The sequence below is a fragment of the Gavialis gangeticus genome, unplaced genomic scaffold (genome assembly GCF_001723915.1).
Source record: "Gavialis gangeticus isolate Ggan-Ray unplaced genomic scaffold, GavGan_comp1, whole genome shotgun sequence".
NCBI lineage: Eukaryota > Metazoa > Chordata > Crocodylia > Gavialidae > Gavialis > Gavialis gangeticus.
In genome coordinates this window covers 20,847,890-20,864,074 of record NW_017729004.1, presented here as the reverse complement: position 1 = coordinate 20,864,074, position 16,185 = coordinate 20,847,890, and the positions used below count along the sequence as shown (strand labels likewise).

The following is a 16,185-nucleotide window of genomic DNA, read 5'->3' as shown; positions in this document are numbered from 1 at the left end:
AAAAAAAAAAAAGTTGTATCTAATGGGGGAAGGTTTTTGGTAGGGGAACTAAAAGGAAGATGACATTTTCCATGTCACTACATTGGGTAGAACAGACCGTGAGTGTGACATCCTGAGGACCAGAATTTTGGATTAGGATATCACTGAAAAGACCTGTGCCTTTGCAGGGCCCCAGGTGTCCAGAGTGCTAATGCTGCCATCTTCGTGGCTATGCAGATCCAGGGAAATCTTGCTATTGAATTTTACCTTGACTGCATCTAGCACCAAGAATCCCCTTTAAAGGGGATGTATGTACCAGGTGGAACAAACATCACCCTGAACAGTAAGATACAAGTGAGAAGACTAGAGTCAGCTTATGGAAATCTTTTATTTTAAGTATGAAGTAATTTAAGTGTGAGAATACTAATAGAAAAATAAAAAACACATTTGTGTCCATTGAACTATTATAGATAAGTTCAGGGTTCTTGCAGCATCTGACTTTTTGTCATGGGAGAAAGCTAGGAGGCAAGATGAAACTTTAATTGTTCAAATGTTTGAAACTGCAGAACACAGGGAAGGAAACAACAACTGCCCCCATTTTTTTTTTTTAATCTCTATTTTAAGGAACACAATCTCTTCTCTGCTCTCCCCCCTCTTCCCTCCCCTCCAACCTCTGCTCTCTTGTGTGTGAAGATAGGGGATCATAATTACATGAGTCACCACTAACAAGCACTTAGAATGCTAAACTAATTGAAAATTTTCATTTCACAGGGCATGATAAAAAAAATAGGAGCATCATTTGAAAAACAGAAAAATTATTATCAAAGCCTTGAATGATTTCTTGCTGGAAGATGCTAGATTTTGAAATAATGCCCCAAGAGCAACAGTAGCAGCCCTATCATTAGAGTCATATTTTAAAAATCTAAACTTAAACAAAGCACTTGGAATTTTATATAATGTGCTCAGGTACACTGGTGGTTGGTTTAACAGCCTAGGCAGCTGAATTTTAGAGAATACTTCTGCTTCAATGTGCAAATTAATACATTTTACACCTAGGATTTTCTTTTACTTTTATTTTGGCTTAGGATCTATTGCATATGGTATAGGTAGAATTAAAAGAGAAATAGAATGTAGATATATGAGGATGCTTCTAGACCAGCTGTAGCATTTTGTTCTCTTTCTACCTCTTCTAAAACATTATTTTACTCTTGTTCTTCAGTACATAAAATATTTTTCCAATAGGTCATTGTTGCAAGGTACGCTGGCTTAAATAAATACCACTCCACAGTGGTAAACAGAATAGTATAGTATATAATATCTGAACCACGTGCACTGTTTGTTTTACCCCGACCAAAATTATGTTAAAATGAAATTGAGGTTGAAAGTATATTTAGTAATTTACAAGTAAATTACTACAGAGAACTTGTAAATAGCCCCAAACCACCATTAAAAATACAGAGAATTAGGTTAAAGTTATATAATTTTTTTTTTTTTTTTTTTTTTAAATTAAACGTGTTAAGGAAATGCACAAATGAAAGTATTCTAATAACCTTAGCTGCACCCTGTAGTGACACAGACACTTACGGCTAGTGGATAAATGTTTGTGTAGTCTCAGGTTTAATCTGTCTTTTTTTAGACACGTTAATCTTTTTTTTTTTTTTCTTTTCACCATGGTAACATCACATATTTAACAAAATAGTTAAATGCATGCTGTAAATGCACAGCTTACTTTTGTGGAACTGTGAACAGTGTCTCCATAATTTAAACAAGAGTAAGAAAAATGTTCAACAGAGTGTATCACAACAAACTGAGAAGGAAAGCATAAAGGAGGTGGTATTCTCTCTCTAGACATGTAAAAGATCGTAATGCATATCTTGCATGTGTCCCTAGCATTCTCAAGGATGTTTGGTTACCAACTTTGGCAGAGTCTTTGAAATGTAATAATATTTAGTGCTTACATGTACATTAACACTTCCAAAGTCTAATTCACTTACAGATTTTAAAATTCATGTTGGGTCATTTTTCTGATGTCTGGTTAATGTGGTTTTATTAGTTAAAGAATATTATCCAGTGCTTTAATAGTATTAGAAGACACACTGTCTGCATCAGGTCTAGATGACATACTTCATAAATAGTGCTTCTAATTTTCATATATATTTGGGCAATGAAAAAGTTTATGGAGAAGTAGAATGGTCTTTGGTTTTCTTAAGCTTAATGGAATATGAGACTGACAGACCTGGTTATTGGATTGATTTTCACATTTTCTGGATTGTGTAATGAAAAACGTAGCTTTTTTAGTAGTGCTGGAGTTTTTATTTTGTTTTAAATAAATTGGAAATTTGTGACTTCTGCCACTTTCCTGGTTTCAGTACTTGAGCTGCAAGGCTACTTTCATTTACTGTGAACTGAGCAACTCTATTTATAATAGCTCTGATACTAGCTTTTGAGGAATATAGTATAAATCACAAATTAAGAGTAAGAATTTCTTCATTGTAGGTTTTACTATTTTAGCTTATGTCATTGTATATATGGAGTTCAGAATCTTTGACCAAGAGTCTGTGTGACTAGGAGTTGTATAGTTTGGGTAACATTTGTACCATGTAATATCTGGAGACCTGTAATGTGGAACAACTCTTTATTACATACAAAAATGTATATACAGTAAGAGGTCACAGTGGCCCTCACCTGACTGTCTTCTTGGAGTTTGGACTTCCCGGATGTCCTGTATGATGAAGTGAACTTATTTTGGGACCTTTGATTCCTGTAACTAGGATACTGTCGCTCACTAGGTGAGGATTCAGAAGTCAGGGTTGTTACTGGACTAAGAGCACAGGCATTAGCAAGCCTTCTCAAATCAATTGTATTGTTCAGTCAGCATGTGTGGACACGTCTTAATAAACAAAAACATCTGCATGTGAGTCGGCTTTGAGGAAAAGTGACAATGCTTGGCATTTTATCTTGAAAAGAAATGAGTACACGCAAGAAAGGTATACTGGGCATCTCTGAATTGCCATCTCCAGGCCTGGTCTCCTGATAACAATCCCCCACTGTGCCAGTCCAATTCTATTTTCTAACTAATTGTGGCATGGAGACTCTTGTGTATATACATGTATGTGTACTTGTTCTTTTACATTTGCCTGTGCTGTGCACTGTGAAGTATTATACAGTTATGCAGAAACAGAATCAAAAGTAGTAAAGGGTTCTTTTGGCTTTTGTGTTGCATTATCTTAAGTTGTTTTTCTGGACTGTATTCTTGGCCAGTCAACATCTGGCTAACAGTACATTTTTTAGAAAGCATGCACAGTGTGTACTGAGAGTTTGGGGGGTTTTTTTGTCCTCTACACCTTTTTGATGAATCTCTAGGCTCAGATTTAGGGGAAGCTTAACTCCTCATTTTAAATAAGAAATGAGAGTGTACATTTGTTATTTCAGCCCTAGCTTAGGGTAGTTTTAGTGTTGCGTTCTGTTCTAACTTTTTTTACAATCATGTGTGATGGGTTTATATTTCATGATTAGACATTTAAGGAAACCATGTGGTTTTAATGGATTTTCCAGGCGCGTGGGGTATTAAAGTCTGTTTTGTTAGTGTATATATAATAAGTTCCTGCAAATTGCAGTTTCTTCTTTTGCACTTCTGTGACATTTGATGGCTGTCATCCACTGTAAAGGCAAGTGGCAGCAAATGTTCATTGCTGTCACAGAACGGGGACATCCTGAAGAAGAGATGGCACTTATTGTGTTATGCAGACAGTATATCTAACTCAGTCCTGATTTAATACCCTAGCAAAATGGTGAGCTTCATTTCTCAGTGGGCATGATGTCTGGTGTGAATGTAGAGGGTGAAGCTATGTACGAGAATGCATTGTGATAGGTACATCCCTGACTAAGACTTCTAACTAACAGGTGTCTATTCGGTGCTTCTGATTAAAAGGATGCTTCACTAATCTAGTTTGTATTCAAGGAGAAGCTTAACCACAATTCCAACAAGTTGCTGTAGGAACATGTTTTTACTGTGGCACTGGCTCTTTCTTTCTAAAAGTTGTATAAGCCCCTTATACATAATGGCACATGATCTTTTGCACTAAGATAGGCTGTTGTGCCTATAATGAGAAACACTAAGTTAATTGGACCCTTTAGAACTGGATCAACTGTGTGCTCTCTGATCTATGCTGTCTATTTTTTTAATTCTTTTAGAAAAGAAAATTAAAGAGAACAAATAATGTTCAGCCTCCTTTTCCCTGTAAGGACAGTAAAAAGTAGGAGCACTCTAAAATCTCATTGGAAGAATCTCAAGGTTTCTCTGAGAACATTGTGTATGACTTATTTAGGGTTATCAGATGTCTCTTCCTTAAATAAAAAAGTGTTGTGTAGATGATCATAGCACTGTACTTTAAACTCATTTAACTGGACATTATTTACAAAATATTTATCTTGGTTATGGCAGTTTCTGTCACACAGTGATATTAGTTTTCCATTATATACTACATGTGTCTGCCACGCAAGTTTGATAATAAATGTTGGGAAATAAAAAAAGGAAGAAGTGCCTCAGTATGATAGCAATTCCTATGTAATGGGAAATAATGTCATAAACTTCAAATTACATTTTAAATAAATGTTTATGTCCATCCCATCCATTAGATCATAGCCCAAAGGGTCAGGAAGATCATTCCTTCATATTTCACTGTATGCATTCTGATTGCTTTTTTAGGTGTAAATGATTCTTTGAAATGAAGAATGACACTCAAGCTGTACACAGAGACAATGCATTACTTGTCTTTGTCACAGTAGAGTAGAAATAGCCTTGTCTGCCACATTTAATACAGAATTGATACCTAAATTAAATTTACTCTTTGAAAAGGATTATTAAATGGGCATGTGTGCTAAGGATGCTGATTCTAGTGGTCACTGAAGTCAGAGTACAATCTAGAATATCCACAATTGGGTCAGTGCAGAGTTCAAGTCCTCTTTTGATAGGCAGCAGGCTTGCTGCTTTTCTATAGCAGTACAAGTGTTACAGAAATAAATAACTACCTGAAAGTGTAGAGAAATGTATGAGGGCTGATAGTCCTGCTAGCTAAGATCTTAAATATTCAGACTTTAATGTAATCACACAGTGATGCCAGATCTGTCAGCACCCAGTGATTGAATTTCAAAATGTTCTGGGGCTCAGTTGTGTTGATTAAGTATTTTTTCTGTCTTCCATGGAGCTCATATCTTGTTTGTTTGTGTTCTGCTATGTCTATAACCAAGATAACTTCACATTTCTTAACTGTGAGTAGGCCACTTTTCACCCTTTCCCATCATGAGCATAGAGATTAACATTGTTTCTACTCCACACTCCATGCAAGGACTCAATAGTAGAATAGTGTGGTTGGCTCTTCCTCCTACATCCAGTGGTGAAAAATCTCTTGTGGGGATAGAGAGATGACCTAATACCAGGGGCAAGCGATTTATTTTGGGTAAAGGGCCATTCACTGTGTTTTGCTGAGCTGGTGAGGGGTGCAAGGGTAGCTCCGCCCTTTGACAAGGGTAACTCTGCCCTTGGTTGCCATCTTGGGACTGGAAGTCCCACCCCCTAACCCCTGAACTTTGCCACCAGAAGTCCCTCCCCTTACCCCCAGAAGTACTCCTTTCAACAAGGGGTTTGCCATCTTGGAACCAGAAAAATACCAAATGATATTATAAAAAGCGAACACCTAAAACATTAATTAATTTGATTTCAAAAATATTTTTGTCCTGATTTACACGCATTTGTGTAGTGTACATAGAGGTGATTGCACAATAGCTTAAAATGAAGTCTTACCCTTGTATATTGCAGGGTGTGTGGAAGAGTGTGGAGGGTATGGATGGGTGGCTATGGGGCTTGTGGGGCGGCTGTAGGGTGTGTGGTGGGGGAGGGTGGGGGTGTGAGTGCATGTGGCGTGTGTGCATGTAGTAGCAAGCAGGACTCCCTTCAGAGACATGTGGGTGTGTGTGAGGGGGTGTGCGGGGTTGGTTGGGGGAGGGTGTAGGTGGGTCTCGTGTTTGGGGTGTGTGATTGTATATGGGGGAGGGTACACTTGTGGAGTTTGTGGTGGAGGGTTTGTGGATATGGTGGGGTGTGCATGGTTGTCCCCTGTACCCCCTGAGCTGGTTAGCACCTGCCCCTGCCCCACGACAGCCCAGAGCCCGTGCTCCCTGCAGTGCCTCCCTGCCACTGCCAGTAGCACACTGCGCCAGCCTGCCTCACACCTGCTCTGGACTCACCCCCACTGGAGTGGATCAGCAGGAACCTTGGCACAGCCCTGTCCTGCCCTGCCGTGCACCTGCTCTGCACTGCCTGCCCATGGATGCTCCCCCCCAGGCATGAAGCGGGCCTGGGGTGGCTCCACAGCTGGATTGCCTTCCTAAGCAGCCCAGGTGATGGCAGTTCCTTCTCACTGCTGCCACCGCTGGCCCCAGCCCCACGGTACCGACACACAGCCCCAACCCTGCGCACCCTGCACCTGTTCCAGACTCGCCCATCTGGGCTCAGCAGTGGTGGTATGGGAGAGAAGCTGTAGCTCAGTGTGGGGGGGAGGGGGGAAGTGGCCCCTTCTCCTTGCCTATGTTGTGCTATTCCTGCTGCAGCCACCTGGAGCCCATGCCGTGCCAGGCTGTCCTGAGTCTGGTCTGCACTGGGCAACCCAACGCAGAGCAGCCTGGTGTGATGCGGGCTCTGGGTGGCTGCAGCAGGAACAGTTTGGCAAAGGGGAGGGGCCGGAAGGAGCTGCTGCTTAGAAAGGTAGTCCAGCTGCAGAACAACCCCAGCCCTGCTGTGTGCCCAGGGGCTGGCTGGATACACCATGGCTAGACTGTGCCTGGGCCAGGTGGGACCAAGGAACCTGCCCCCAGCCTGAACAAAGACTTGCTGCAGGCCATGTTTTGCCCACTCCTGCCAAATATTCTCATTGAGTATTGTAACGGGGTGGAGTCCAGTGTGCTCAGCGCACCCCCTGTCCGGGGCAGTCTGCCCCGCACTTGCCCACCATGCCTGGATGTAACTAAATGCATTTGAAGTTGGAGACTACCCCATTTTATGGCCCTGATGCCCTGGGCCCAAATACACAGCTCCATACCATCCCTACACCATGTCTCAAACTTTGCACATGGCATCCGATTTTACTATTCCCTTGGCCTCTTAGGCTTAGTGGGGTCCACTATCATACTCACTCACTGACCCCTGCATTTGACCCTTTATTGGGCTAAACTCTGACCACTCATACTCGCACCGGGCCCCTCTCTGAGCTACTCACTCTCACTTTTTAGGCCTCACTCACGCATTGAGCCTCAAGTCCCCCTCAGTGGACTTTGGCCCAGGCCCTTCTCTGGGCTGTCTTCCTCGATAGACCTCAGGCCCCACTCAGTGGACCTTGGCCCTTCACCATGGGCCTCTCACTCCCCAGGCCTGATGCGTTTCTGTCAGGGTGTGCTCTCTTAGCCTTTCCCCTCCATGGGGTCACCCACAAGGCAGCAGGGGCTAAGGCTTTTTGTCACCCCATCTTTGCCTTTCACTCGGGAGGCACAGGTATGGTATTTTCTGGGAGCTGCCCTGCCACTGGCAGTCGCACCACACCGTCCAACCTCAGCAGGGTGCAGTTTCAGGTCTTACTCAGGACCAGGTAGACCCCGTAGTCCTATCCTCGAGCTCTCTGTTGTTCTTCTCCCAAGTGCCTCTCTACATACCTGGGTCATTTTACCATCTCTGGCTCCTATTCCGCTACAGGCCTGGCCTCATACATCTCTGCTTTCAGGTGGTCCTGCTGACCCCCTTCATATGGGCACAGGTGGCCTTGGCTTCCACCTCTTGCTGGTGGTCTTTCCCCAAAGAACCTTCACACCCCAAGGGCCTGGCCCCACTCTCTGGCCAGTCGGGGTGCCAGGGCTCTCCATAGCTCTGGCCTGCCCCTCACTGTGGGCACCTCTGCTCTTTGACCCCTCCTGGGTCCTGGCCGCAGCATGTGCCAGTCGAGGTGGGGAAAGCCCTCCTGGCCACCTGCCTTCTCACACTCTCTGCCAGGCCTTTCTCTCTGAGTCTATGCTCTTGTACTGGCTCTGGGGCCTCCGGTCCCCCCCTGCTCTTTGACCCCACTGTTCTTCCAGCATGCCCTTCTGTCTAGCACTGATCTACTAGTGCCTCTGCCTCCAAGCTCTCTGGATCAGTTCTCCCTCACCTCATCTCCCCCTGCTTCTCAGCCTGTAGGGTGTTCTCTGGGCCCTGCTCCTGTTGCCCCTCTCTCACAGCATCTGCTGAGTTGGGGACCCTCCTGGGGTCCCCTGGAACCTCCTTCATCCCCATAGTTCCTATCCTTTGCTTGAGGATGTTCCTGGGGCTGCCTCTGGTTGGGGAGTGTAACTCCCCTGGCTCTTCAGATAAATCTCACAGGGGGCAGCCCTCACCAGCCTCAGTCAGCGTCTTCCCTAGCAGTGACATGAGGCTCCCTAACTGGTGGCACCTGTTCACTTCTTAAATGGCAGGCTGCTTAATGAGGGCCAGTTTCACCTGCCAGGCTTGCTCTAGCCTGCTGACCTTCCCACTTAATTTTGCTCTGGGAGCGGGGTTCTCCCAAGGGGTTTTTCACTCAGCTGGCCGGATGTCCACAGACCAGCCTGCTGATCTCACAGTGCAGGCACAACCGGTACACTGCCACAGGTATATGCACATGTTCATGAGACCCAGTCTGTTAGTTTAAGCCACATGATCGTAGATCAGGTCCCACTTGCACAGGGGTTTGTTGGTGCCAGGAGCCACTCCAGGAACATGGGTAGGGGGAGGAGGGGTGAGCAGCTTCTGGGGGAAGGGAAGGGGGTGGCTGTACAAGGGTGGGGAGCTCAGGAACTAAAATTAGCCCAGTTGGGGCAAGGGTAAAAAGGGCAGCGCTGGGGCTGGGGCTGGGGCGAGCAGCTGGGCTTTCCCAGCCCTGGGGCTGTATTCCAAACATGCATAGACATTTATTAGGTTGGGCTAACCCATTTCTGATCTAACCTTTCTGATCAGCACTTAGATCGACCTAACTGTAGTTAGGCAACCAGGACAGCCTGTCCAAGAGCTTCTGCTGGAGTAGTACAGAGATGCGGTATCTTCATGGGCAGGCTTGGTCTGTCTTGTCCACCTGCCCCTTTGTGCCATTTAAGGGTTATAAAACTGCTATGTCAGCCCATCTCTGGCATCATTTCCCATAAATGGCACAATCTTCATAGCTGGCTGCATTACCCCTTTGTAATCCTCAGTCACAATGCTGGGATCACTGTGCTGTGGCTGTTCACAAGCTGCTGCAATGATCTTTAAGGACTGTACATATTGGAACATATAGCAGCCCTGAGGCTTGTCAGACTTAGGCCAAGCTAAGCAAGTTCTTGTGTGGTTCAAGATTATGGGGAGATCCCAAAATAGTGAAAAGTCAACTTTGACCTACTTATTCAGTTTCTGCACCAAATGTGGCTCACCAGAAACAGATGGTTGGGTAATCTGGCTTTGTAAATTGATGGCCATTTTCAAGCATAGTCTATAGTAAGAGATTTCTTTTCAAGATGCATCTCTGGACTTCTCTCCCATTGGAGCAACAAAGGTTGAAAAGTGAAATAGGAGTGGGACTGCCGCTCAAGGAGAGCAGAGTTAAGTAGAATTGTACCTAAGGTACCTCTAGGAGTTGAGGGGAAAGGGGCTGGCATACAGTGACAAGAAGAGTTAGGCTTGGCTGGGGTAGGGAGAATTAATGAGTTGCCAGCGTGTGGCAAAGAGAGAGATGGAAAAAGTTCTAAGCAAAACGAGCTTGTTTGCACTAAAAAGTATTAATAGATATTGACATAAAGATTTTAAACAGTGCTAAGAGATCCTGCAGTGTTCTTGCAGGAGTTACGCAAAGGCCTTTTGGAAATTAAGCATTTTTATTACTGCATATACTACCTTTTTGTTTGAGAAATATGACTACAATAGCAGTTCTAGGAGCTACACCTACACATGCTAGCAAAAAATGTCTTACTATTTCTGATCAGGTCACTTTTACCCGTTTGTTCCTATGGGTGTTTTGGTTTTGGGTTTGGTTGGGGTTTTTTGGTTGGTTGGTTCATTTGTTTCCCTCCAACCACTGCAGTGAAAGCTTCTTGATTCATGGTATGTTTCCAGTTCCTTAATGAGGACTATGTACATGCCAAATTCTCAATTTAAAACTGAACTAATTTTGCTTTATTTGTAGAGTAATATGCACCCAAAATAAAATTTTATTTCAGCAGAGAGAAAATAATCTAGAACTAGAGTGTTGCTATCCTATTGTTATTATTTGTAAAAATGATATATTCATTGCTAATAAATAGCCTGTTCCTTTTGCTTTTTCCATAGCAAAAGTCTATAGTTCTTTCCACAAATGCCCAGTTGAAAGGAGTGGTGTATGACTTTAGGTAGAATATAATCGGCAGGAACAAATCAATTTACAAAGATTCTGTTTTAGTACAAATATTGTTAGCAAAGAATTGGATGAGTCAAATGAGAGACTGTCTATCGGATGCTGATAAATGACATCTGTGGCAAATGCTGTGGTGATCATCACGTGACACATTTCTTTAGCAGTCTTTATTGTATTCTATACTGTATTCTTCTTTTTAGCTACTTCCCCTGGACTCCAACCACCAAAGCACCCTCTCCAGGAATTATTTAAGATTTAACATATAACCAGATCTTTTTTTAAGCCCCTAAACAAAAACTTTCCTTTCAAAACCATGTTTGGAGGACAAAACAGAGATTTAAAATGACCTCAAGTTACATGGCTAGCCATAGCCATCCTTGGGCTAGTGATATTTTATACAAAATAAAGCCTTATGTGACTCTTCCAAGAGAGAAACAATCCCTTTACCCTTTTTAAAAAAGGAGAGAAACAAGATTGTTGTGGTAATTGTGTAGGCTTTGCCCTGGTGTAATTTAAATATTTTGACCTTAAAATCACAGCATACTAATATACAGTAAGGTGATGTCAAACCAATTTTAGGATTTAAATTTTTATTCTAATATTCTTTTCATGTTGAGGGTAGAGTCATGTAACGAAATCACCTGTCTGTACATAGAAGAGATAATAGAAAGGCTTGTCAATGTAAAAGGAAAGAAAAAAAGCTAAGATCCGTCTCCTGTCCCCTCCACCTCCCGTCAAACATGGAATACTCTTCTTTTTTGTTCTTTTTTTTAAAGTACAGAATGTGTGGTGATGTTCAGGGACTTGTGGACATTTGTTTGGGATGACCTGCATAACTGTCACAATAGCTGACATAACATATAAATGAATGCTCAGTTAATCCCACTGTTGCCAATTCAATCTTTATACTAATGATAGTATATTTTGTATCACTGTGTATATTTTGTCTTTGTCTAATTTATATATTGTTACATACCATTTCCCTTTTTAGTATAGTATCTTCCTGTACAAATGTCATTAAAGCCAAGTAAAATGGCTGTCTGTGGTAGAAGGAAGCCATTAGGATGGCACATCAGCCTACAAATCGTTAGTCATTGCCTAGTGGTGACAAGAGATATGGTGATGCGTGATTGTGGTCAAGTTTTCAGTGAAACGGGAAGACCCTAAGTTTGAATTCTTGAGGACATTACCACAGAAGTTATGAAATAAAAATACTGATTCAAAATCTTATTTAGGAAACTTTTTTTAAAATGGAGGGTGTTTAATGGATGCATTTCTAACTAGCGTAAAGGGCGGGGGCAACATATATTTTTAATGATATATGTAGTTTTATCAGTCATTCTCCTGATGGTACTTGAGTTGCAGTTATATTTTCATTGAATAAGCACACAGAGGCCATCACATTTTAACAGTATGAATTCTTCAGAATATAGTATTTTGTTTGCCAGAGGCGAGTAACTAAGCTCCTAGTACATGTCTGTGTAAAACAAGTAATCTGAGACAAATGTGCAACCCCACCGAATGTGCAATGTGTCCAAGCACCATGGACTAGCCAGCCTTGCTGTGCAGCACAGGCATCCAAAAATCATTCATGAGCAATAGACATATGTTAAAATATGCTAATTTTATTATTCATTTTGAGATTTTATCGCACCTAAGTGATTCAGAAAGCATTAAAAAAACTGTATAACTGAAGGCCCACTTATCTCATTAGATTCAGGTTTTTAAAACACAGGAACTTGTTTCTCTAGAAATATTGTCTCTATTATCAGCATTCTCCATTGCTACATAAACAGAATATTTTTTTCGTTTATGCATTCCATGTATGACGTATCTGGAATTATTTATTTAGGGTAGATTGTTTTGTTGGCATTGTACCCTGGCTTGGGGTGTGTAGTGGATTTAATTTTCTTTCTCTGCCAAGACTGCTTATCCAGTGCAAGTTTGACAGATTTCTAGGTTTTTTTTTCTTTGTTAATGTCATTCTTCATTCTCTCTGCCCTACATCTAGGAACAAGGGTTGTGTATGTGCTATTTTAATGAAGAGAAATGACTCGTATATCAACTAGAATTTATATTAGAGTGCACATCAATTCAGTTGCCTATTGCTCGCTGAGCTTGCATATCCAGGGCCAAATAGTGCTCTCAATTATACCCGTGCAACCCCATTAACTTCAGCGGGTTCACACTTTGCAACTGGGCTGCTATAATGCTTCATGATATAAAACAACATATTCATCTACTGATAGAAGTCAAGCCCTAAAAATATTATTTATGAGGCTGTCTTGAGAGACATGCATATACTCATAACTAACCCTCTTTAAGACAAAGTCAGGATGGTCAACATACCATGGGTCCAGCTATTGTGTATATCAGAACTGTCAGATTCCCAGAGTAACAGCAGTAGGCGAAGAAAATCACTCTGAATCTAGAGGTATATTGTAAGCCTTGTAAGTCTTGAGCAGACTGTATTCCATAGCATTTGCCATTTAACCCTAGATTGTTCTCGTCTCATTCTCTTCTAGGAGCTGTGCCGTCAGCGCATGGCTGTAAAATCATCTGATCGGCCAGAGCCGTTGCATACATCTCGCATAAATAGTGTCTCTTCGCAGTTCAGCGATGGGCCTATTCCCAGCCCATCTGCTCGGAGCAGTACATCATCATGGTGCGAAGAACCAGTTCAGTCTAACATGGACATTTCCACTGGTCACATGATTCTGGTAAGGAAAGTTTTCTCTGTGGTATGTGAAATGTAAGTTTAAAATTATTTAATTAGTAGTTCATTACTCTATAAATAGACTGAATATATATGTAGTTAAAGGAAAATTGTCAATATACATTTAAAAGTATTCTTTAAAAAATAAGTAAGAGAAACGAAAAGAAATTTTAAAATATAATTTATTTTCCACTATTTTATCTTATCTTTTGGGCATTTAAAGTAGTTCTTTAAATTATATTCCACCTTTCCTCTTATTAATTTTGTTCAGCTAAGACAATTGAACAGAAGTGTTTCATTTTTGATCCATTTCACCTTTTTTTCTCATGTGCTAATGTGATGCCAAAATACTTGCTCTGAGAATGCTGCTGATGAATACCGATAGTAACGATACATCCACAATGTTTTTTTTTCTTGATGAGGGGGAAAATCTAAATTTGGGCTAAACGGGTTTTCCACCTTAGAAGCACTAGAGCGATTTTATGTTTGAAACTGAACAAATATATGTTGTTCATGGAATTTGGGCTAGAAAACTCTGGTTTCTTCCAAGCATTCTGGAAATGCAGCCATGTGCCTGGATTCTGGCCTGGGCCACTGCAGGGTTGGAGCAGGGAGGGGGAGAGGGGAAGTGTGGGGCATGTACTAGGGGGAGAGGGGAAGTGTGGGGCATGTACTAGAGCATGTCTTCTTGCTCAGCTGGACAGCCAAAGCTAGCTTGTCCTCTGTGCAAGGGGAGACTTACAGGGGAGGTGCAGAGTATCCTGGGATGCTGGGTGACTGTGAGTTAACTTGAATCTGGAGGGGATCTGGGACAGAATTTCAGTAAACTGGTTTTACCTAAATCAGCAAAGCCTGATACTACATACATCCAGGTTTATCTTAAACTGGTTTCACCACTTTGAAAGCAGTTTATGTGCACTAAACTTCTGTTGTGTTGCATATTTGAACTGGTTTCCAATTTATATTGGCTTACGTGTAATTTCTGTTCCTAGTCCATATGAACGGCCTTCCCAATCAATGAACTGTCACACCTTAACAAAGATCTTTAGCTGTACATGTATATATCAATGAGCAGACTCGCCAATAAGATTTCTAGGAATGGATCTCTTCTTTGTCTGCATCAGGCCAGCGTGGTGTTCTTCCCTTTCTTCTGCACTTTGTCTTATGTTATTGTTCCAAAGATAAAGCTGCTACCTGTTCAGATATTTTTCAGATGAAGCACCCTGGCCTGATGGAGTATGGAATGGAGGTCAACAAGATCCAGAATGCAAGCATGACCTTAGTCAAGTCACTGACCTCCTTCAGTCTTAGGCAGCTCTCTATAAAACTGAGTAAAAGCAGAACTTATTTGAAAACCAGATGGTGCATCTAAGCAGACTTTCCTGGATAAATACACTGCAGAAAAAGAGAACTAGGTTTTCAAGCTGCTATAGAGCAAATCCCAAGTGTACCTGGGGGATGAAAGATGGGTTAATTATGCAAAGACTCTGCCACCATAGCACCTATAGTCCAACTTTTACTTATGCAGAACCAGAAATTTTTCACTTGTTTTTATTTTTGAAGTTGTTTGGATATTTTAGTTAACCTCCCCCTACCCCAAAACACCTCAAATAAAATCCAACTCCTAAGATGCTCAGTAATGATTAATACAAGAATGCTTGTATCTAAAACACACACACACATGTAAAGCAAGATGAAGTGTAAATTACCTAGGTAAACAGCAATGTATATGTTTTAAGGCTTGTAGATAATTGTAAATGATTTTTCTCCATTTAGTTCAGAGTCAAAGATGTTATTAAAATAAATCATATGCTATACAAAGCCAAATAAAAGGGAAAGAGGCTAGTGCAATGGAACAAAAGTATCAATTGTTCTGGATCTGAGAATTTCTTCAGAATTAAACCAAGTGTGATATGGGGGAAGGGGGGAAACCCACATGTGTTTACAGCCTCTGTACAGGCTCTAAAAACAATCAAATTAGGGACACTAAAATGGTGGTTCAATGTCCATAATTCAGTCAGACCTGTTCAACCTGTAGTGAACTCATGCACATGTTAGCGATCTAACAACATATGTTATATCTTAGTTGGTGAGGGTTCAGTGAAGGGCAACTGAAATGCCACAGTGCTTTGAGAATATGACCTGCAAAGAGAGATGGACCAAATTAAACCTGTTTAACTTAAAATGAACAAACAAAACTCAGTGATTTGGAGCAGTCTTACTCTCTGCTTCTCATTAAGAAATATAAAAAAAAAAAAAGAGAGAGAAAGAAAAGAATTAATAGACATGGATGATAAAACTGGGGGGAAAACTAATGGCACAGCTGCATTTGTCCTACTATAATGGGGAGGTTAAAAGACTGGGATTGTTTGCTTATGGAGGTACTTATGCCCTAAATTCTACATTTACGTGAAAAAGTTAGGTAAGGCTTTTACAGAAAGATCAGCTTCAAGCAGCTACAGCACTGAAGCAGGTGATTGAATTGATTGGGGTTTCTTGTATTTCATGGTACTGTGCAGCCTGGAACCTGGTAGTTGACCTGATCTACATTTTGGTCAAAACTAAGTGTGCACAACCTTAATACCTTATTTGCCTGATTTTCTTTTTCTTTTTCTTTCTTGATCAATTGCAGCTTATTTTTAAGTTCAGCAGCAGGGAGAAAAACATGCAAGTGACTAGCTTTTTTTTTTTACTCTCTTTGCAAGTATATGGGGACTCTGGGCATCATTTTAGAACTCTTCAGGCACTCTGATTGATTAGTAGGGCTGTGCAAAACTTAGGGTGGTGATTCGATTTGGAGGAGATTCAGCCCGATTCAGTTGCCAAATCTCCAAATCAGAATCGAATCGGGGGACCAATTAAAAGGTCTGAATCAATTTGAAGCTCTCCGAATCTTCAGAGAGCAGGGAGGGGACCATGGTGGACCGCTGCCAGGCCCTGACCCCCACCTGCCCCAGCTCCTGGTGCTTTAAAAAAAAGCCCTGGCTCACCGGGTGCTGCTGGGCGGGGGTGGCGGGGGGGGGGGCCCCCCGCCCCCCCCCGCCCCCCCCCCGGTGGGGGGGGCTGCCC

At 41.9% G+C, this 16,185-nt stretch overlaps 1 protein-coding gene across 1 annotated transcript in view; it reads left to right on the top strand.

Moving 5' to 3' along the window:
• Positions 1-16,185, top strand: part of PTPRN2 (protein tyrosine phosphatase, receptor type N2) — a 1,174,657-nt gene that overhangs the window by 1,045,646 nt on the left and 112,826 nt on the right. The window contains exon 14 of the mRNA XM_019507947.1: positions 12,926-13,120. Within this exon, the coding sequence (XP_019363492.1) occupies positions 12,926-13,120 (195 nt within the window). The remainder of the gene's footprint in view (positions 1-12,925; positions 13,121-16,185) is intronic.